We start from the raw sequence: 6,370 nt of genomic DNA on the forward strand, positions 1-6,370 counted from the left end.
AACTTGCTGCACAGAGGGCTGGTGGGGAGTTCCCTTTGAGAGGTGGAGCGCTTGAGAACCATCTCAGTGGGAGGTAATTGAGTCTGACACAGCCCTACAAAGGAGGCAGAGAATCTGGGAGTCTGCAGAGACAAGGGCAGGAAGGGGAGTCAAGGCTACGAAATCCTCATCTGATGGGTTAATTCATCAGTTGGAAGCAAATGTAGTTAATCAATGAGAGAGCGGCCCTGCTTTTATAGAGTCAGTTCCTGAACTGACTGTACAGCATCACAACTTTCGGCCCTATTAGGAGCAGGGCTTTTTTTGTAGCAGGAACTTATTTGTATATTAGGCTACACCCCCCCTCCCCCCATGTAGCCAATACTCCAAGAGCTTACAGAGCTCTTTTTACAGGGTCTACTGTAAGCTCCAGGAAGATTGGCTATTTCAGGGGGGTGTAGCCTAATACGCAAAGGAGTTCCTGCTACAAAAAAAAGCCCTGATTGGGAGGCTAGTCAAATGTCCTTCTCCCATTCCCCTTTTCAGGGCCCTTAATCCAGATAAACCTTGTTCCTTTTAAAAATGTGTAATGAATTCCCACCCACCAACCACCCCCCCAATTGTCCTCCTGAACAAGACCTTTTTCTGCACTCTAGTGCCCTCCAGTGGCAACAAGGTTTCCTTTTCTCACCAGCTGATTACAGACCGGTACTTTGGGTTGACTCAGAGACGCCTCTGAAGTCGACCCAAAAAGACCAGCCACACGGCAACATCTGCCGGCCGCCCCTGTCCCGCACTTACCCTGTTCTGAGAGCCACTCCAACCAGCTCAAAAGGGGACCACTTGGGAAGAGGAGGAGATTAGATTAGATTAGATTTATACCCTACCATTCACTGCCTGAAGCAGTCTCAGAGCGGCTTACAATCTTCTTTCCCTATAAGGGAGATGGGGCTGAGAGAGCTCTGAGAGAACTGCTTCTGAGAGAACTGTGACTCACCCAAGGTCACCCAGCTGGCTACATGCGGAGGTAGAGTGGGATATCAAACCTGGTTCACCAGATCAGAGTCCACCACTCTTAACCACTACACCAAATTGGCTCTCCTTAGAGATCTGGTCAGATATTTCACACACTTTTAAAAGCTAGCAATATTTCTGAATTCAGATTTGCCTGCCCCTGAGTTTGCAATTTAAATCAGGTCTCAACAGGGCTTTTTTTTTTTTTTGAGCAGGAATGCCTTTGCATATTAGGCCACACACCCCTGATGTAGCCAATCCTCCAAGAGCTTACAGTAGGCTCTGCAAGAAGAGGATTGGCTACATCAGGATTGGAGGATTGGCTACATCAGGATTGGAGGATTGGCTACATCAGGGGTATGTCCTAATATGCAAAGGAGTTCTTGCTACAAAAAAAAGCCCTGGGTCTCAAGATGACTTTGACTGCAACATAATTTAATTTCAAATCAAGAACACAAAGCATTGTCATATTCAAGACTTTGGTTTTCTAACTAAATTCTGCAGCATCTTTCATTGGGAATACTGACATGACATAAAAGGAGGAGGTTATTAATTTGAAAGGTTGCAAGCCAATGACAGCTTGCCAATTTGCTTTGAGAACCCTCTTCGAAATTGCCTTCTGTTAGAATTGTGATGCCGCTGGAAACAATGAATTTTTGAACTTGTTTTTCTATGTTCAGTACTATGAACTTGGGGTGCATGATCCTCAATATAAGCAGAGAAGTCCACGGACCAGAGCAGATTTGGGCTGCCTCCGGGAACTGCGAGAAGAGGAGCTTACTGAACACCATCGCAGACAAATGACTTGGCTTGGTGGGTAACAAGTCATTTTGGCCAGCTGTAGCTCCTTTGAGCTGGGAAGAAAATTTGATAACGGCGCTACATGAGAGACAAGCATTCCAGATGAGAAATGTAAGCAACATAGCGATAGAGTAGACACACACGATTCTGAAATGTATTTGGGATGGTTGAATTATTAGAATCTCACAAGGATGAAGTTAAAATAGAATAAATCCATTGATAAGGAATGGGATAATCAATCAAATATATCACAGAGGAAGGTTTTTTTCTGTCTGTTTTTGGTTGGATAGTTTTCATCTAAGTCAAAATATTCACGATTGTGATTGGACCTGTGATAATGAAGGGCCCCCTTTAGGTACCTCTTTACCACAAGGGAAGAATCATAGAATCATACAGTTGGAAGGGACCTCCAGGGTCATCTAGTCCAACCCCCTGCACAATGCAGGAAACAATACTTGTATGGGAATATTCCCTGGAGGTGATCCAGACAGTTTTCACCACACAAGAAAACCCTTTCTTGGGTTGTTTTGGTGTAGTTTCCTACAATGAACTGGGGATTTGAACCAGATCTTAGCCTATGGACTCTAAAAGCTCTCCCATGCTGGTATGACCAATAATTTGGGATAACTTACCCCACTCCTTTAACATAAAAGGATTTTGGCAAGCCTGGTGGGTTTTTCGAGGCAAGAGACATTCAGAGGCATTGCCTACCTCCATGTCACAACCCTGGTTTTCCTTGGAGCTCTTCCCTCCAAATACTGATCAGGGCTGACCCTGCTTAGCTTCCAAGATCTGATGAGATCAGGCTTGTCTGGGCCATTCAGGTAAGGGCAATTTACCCTATTAAAAAAAGGTAAAGGTAGTCCCCTGTGCAAGCATGCGGTAACATCACATCAGGACGTTTTGGCAGACTTTTATGGGGTGGTTTGCCGTTGCCTTCCCCAGTCCTCTACACTTTCCCCCCAGCAAGCTGGGTATTCATTTTACCAACCTCGGAAGGATGAAAGGCTGATTCAACCTGGAGCCGGCTACCTGAACCCAGCTTCCACTGGGATCGAACTCAGGTCGTACTGCAGCTTACCTCTCTGCTCCTAATTTACCCTATAGTAAGTGTTTATTCTTTTAAATGGGACCGTGTGATTAATTCAGTTTTCAAGTTTCTGAACATATTGTCCGAATTCCACTTTTGAATTCGAATGAAGAGTCTGTTCTCCAGATGTGGGAGGGCTGATCACTTGCAGTGCTCCTGAACATATCTAAACATTTTAATAACACTCTAAATAACCCCTGGTTTGAGAATCAGCAGAACCCACAATGTAAAGCCTCCCTGTCCATTTGCCCTTCTCAACTCAAGTGGGCCCACCTGCTGATTAGGCTGCCAATCCCCAGGTGGGGGAAGGGGATCTCCTGGCTGGGACGCCCTCCCCCTCCTTCAAAGTCATCAGAAAGAGGGAGGGGAGAGGGAAATGTCTGCTGGGTACTCCATTATACCTTATGGAGTCTGATTCCCATAGGGTATAATGGTGAACTGATCTGGGGCTCTGAGGGGGATGTTTTTTTAAGTAGAGGCATCAAATTTGCAGTATAGCATCCAGTGCCTCTCCTCAAAACACCCTCCAAGTTTCAAAAAGATTGGACCAGGGGGTCCAATTCTATGAGCCCCAAAAGAAGATGCCCCTATCCTTCATTATTTCCAATGGAGGGAAGGCATTTAAAAGATGTGTGGTCTCTTTAAATGTGATGGCCAGAACTCCCTTTGGAGTTCAATCATGCTTGTCACAACTTTGCTACTGGCTCCCCCACCCCGATGTCTTCTGGCTCCACCCCCAGTGTCTTTTGGCTCCACCCCCAAAGTCCCCAGATATTTCTTGAATTGGACTTGGCAACCCTACTGCTGATTGTCCCTTGAAATTTCCCTTCCAGCCCTCACATCAGTGCAAAATGGTATGCTCTTTCGGACAGACACACACACACCCGATTCACTGTGGAGGAGGTTTTAGGAGGAGGAAGTGGTGACTTTGAAGTGCTGTGTCTTGGCTGCTGGCGCAGAGATACAACGCCGAATCTTCTGGCTTCACGTGTGAAATATTCAGTGTACAGTATTTTGTCTCAAACTGCTGGGCCTTGAAATGTTCAAGGTTGATGTCTTTGTACATTTCTGCATTACTCTGGAATGCAAAGAGTTGCTCCAGAGCCTGCCCCGCCTTTTGCTGGTACCAGTACATGGCATTGTGCCCCTTCTTTTGTTCACATTTCATGTGCGCAGCTTGGCCTTCCCGCAGGATCAAACTCCATGGCTGAATGATATCGGGATCAGAGCGTCCTGCCAGGGAAAGAAACAAAGCAACAATAAAAGGGTTTCCACACACACACGTGCTCAGGTTTGAACAACTAAAGGAGGATTTGAAGCAAGTTTCTTTACCTACTTCCAGGAGGCAAATGGCTATGCACCACTCCATCCACATCTCTGCCATCTGGGAAGCCTTGCAGTTAGGCAGGGCTTTTTTGTAGCAGGAACTCCTTTGCATATTAGGCCACACCTTGCTGATGTAGCCAATCCTCTAAGAGCTTACAGGGCTCTTAGTACAGGGCCTATTGTAAGCTCCAGGGGGATTGGCTACATCAAGGGAGTGCGGCCTAATATGCAAAGGAGTTCCTGCTACAAAAAAAAAAAGCCCTGCAGTTAGGTATTTAAGGGCTGCAGAATTTACTTCCTTCTCTGCTTCTCTCTGCCTCTGCTTGTGATAGTGATGCTGGGACTCTGGAGCTGCAAGCATTCATTGTGTTGGTTAGTGGGTCATCCACTGAACTTTTAGCTGATTCATTGATGCTGGGCTGCTTTCGTGAGAGTAAGAATCAAGCATTTGCTTATATTGGGGGGAGAGGGGAGATACTTTGGGCACACAGACACATGAAGCTGCCTTATGCTAACTCAAACCATCTGTCTATTCAGGCCAGTCTACTTAGACTGGCAACAGCTCTCCAGGGTTTCCAGCTGAGATCTTTCACATGACCTCCCACCGAGGCCTTTTAACTGGAGATGCTGGGGATTGAACCTGGGTCCTGCATGCAAAGCTGAGGCTCCATCACTGAGCCACAGGCCTTTTCCCTCTGGGGACACTTCGGTTAAAACAATTTATTATAATGTAATATATTGTAATGGTATGTTATCATTTGTCATTAAATGTTAATACACATATATCACATTTTCTCCACCCTACCCCCCCTTTTGGTGACCCCCAGCAATGCCTTCCCCCTTAACAAACGTCTCCATATTACTATTTAATTTAATTTGTTATAAGGTAATAAACTCTATCTATTAAAGAATCTTTCTCTAAAAAGCACAAAGGTTATAATTATAATCTATCTTCATGGTATTTCTTCTTAGTCATCAGCAAGTAAACGAAAAAGTTATAATCCAATAATTCTATTTTTTTTAAAACTGTAATCCATATATAGTTTCTTTAAAGATTAACCATTGTCAAAGATCACCAAATGTCCTTTAACGTTCCATTGTTTTTCAATATATTTTTGAAACTTTCCCCACTCGTTTTTAAACTTCTCTAGATCTTGTTCTTTTAAGATTCTTGTAAGTTTGTCCATTTCACTCTAATGCATGACTTTCAAAGTCCGTTCCCACTTTTCTGGTATTTTGTCTTGTTTCCACATTTGCGCATATAATGTCCGTGCAGCTGAAAGCATATACCAAATTGTTCTATCTTGCTTTTGAAATTTTTCCATTTGTAATCCCAACAAAAAGATATCTGGTGCCTTCTTGATACTATATCCCAAAACTTTCGAAATCCCTTGCTGAATCATTTGCCAAAATTGTTTCACCTTTTCGCAAGTCCACCACATATGGTAGAAAGATCCTTCATGGCATTTACATTTCCAACATCTATCCGACACCTGATTGTTCATTTTTGCCAATTTCTTAGATGTCATGTACCACCTATATAACATTTTAAAGCAATTTTCTTTTATGTTATAACATGTAGATATTTTCATAGAGTTCTTCCATAAGTATTCCCATGACTCCATCTGTATTTCCCTTCTGGGGACACTTGATCATTAGGTATAGCAATGGATTGCCCTTGCATGACAGCAGAACTACCCCAGAATGAGAGGTTTGCAACTATGGTTCGGATTCCATGGAAATGACCCCTTAGTTGATTCGGACAAATGTCTTTTGCACATGCCTGAGCCAGTGTAGTGTGGTGGTTAGAGTGTCAGGGTAGGAACTGAGAGACCTGGGTTCAGGTCCCCTCCATGAATAGAAACATGCTGGGTGACTTTGGGCCAGTCACACTCTCTTAGTCTAACCAACCCAACAGGGCTTTTATGAGCATAAAATAGAGAAGCTCAGAGTAATGTAAGTCACTCTGGGTCCCCACTGGGGGGAAAGGCTGGGTATAAATTAAGTCAAATACAAATAAATTCATCTTTTTAAGAAAATGGGGCTATTGTTACCAGGAGGATAGTTTCACAAAGGGAGGAGTCCCAGGTTCAATCCCTGGCATCTCCAGTTAAATGAGACCTGAAAGTAGGTGATATAAAAGACCTAGGGTTGCCAGCC

At 44.1% G+C, this 6,370-nt stretch overlaps 1 gene segment (V, D, J or C); it reads right to left on the bottom strand.

Moving 5' to 3' along the window:
* Nucleotides 1-3,773: 3,773 nt before the first annotated feature.
* LOC132570083 (T cell receptor beta variable 9-like) lies at nt 3,774-4,253 on the bottom strand. The segment is given in 2 exon segments: nt 3,774-4,117; nt 4,217-4,253. Coding segments are annotated over 2 exon segments (381 nt in total).
* Nucleotides 4,254-6,370: the final 2,117 nt, after the last annotated feature.

The sequence above is a fragment of the Heteronotia binoei genome, chromosome 4 (genome assembly GCF_032191835.1).
Source record: "Heteronotia binoei isolate CCM8104 ecotype False Entrance Well chromosome 4, APGP_CSIRO_Hbin_v1, whole genome shotgun sequence".
Lineage (NCBI taxonomy): Eukaryota > Metazoa > Chordata > Lepidosauria > Squamata > Gekkonidae > Heteronotia > Heteronotia binoei.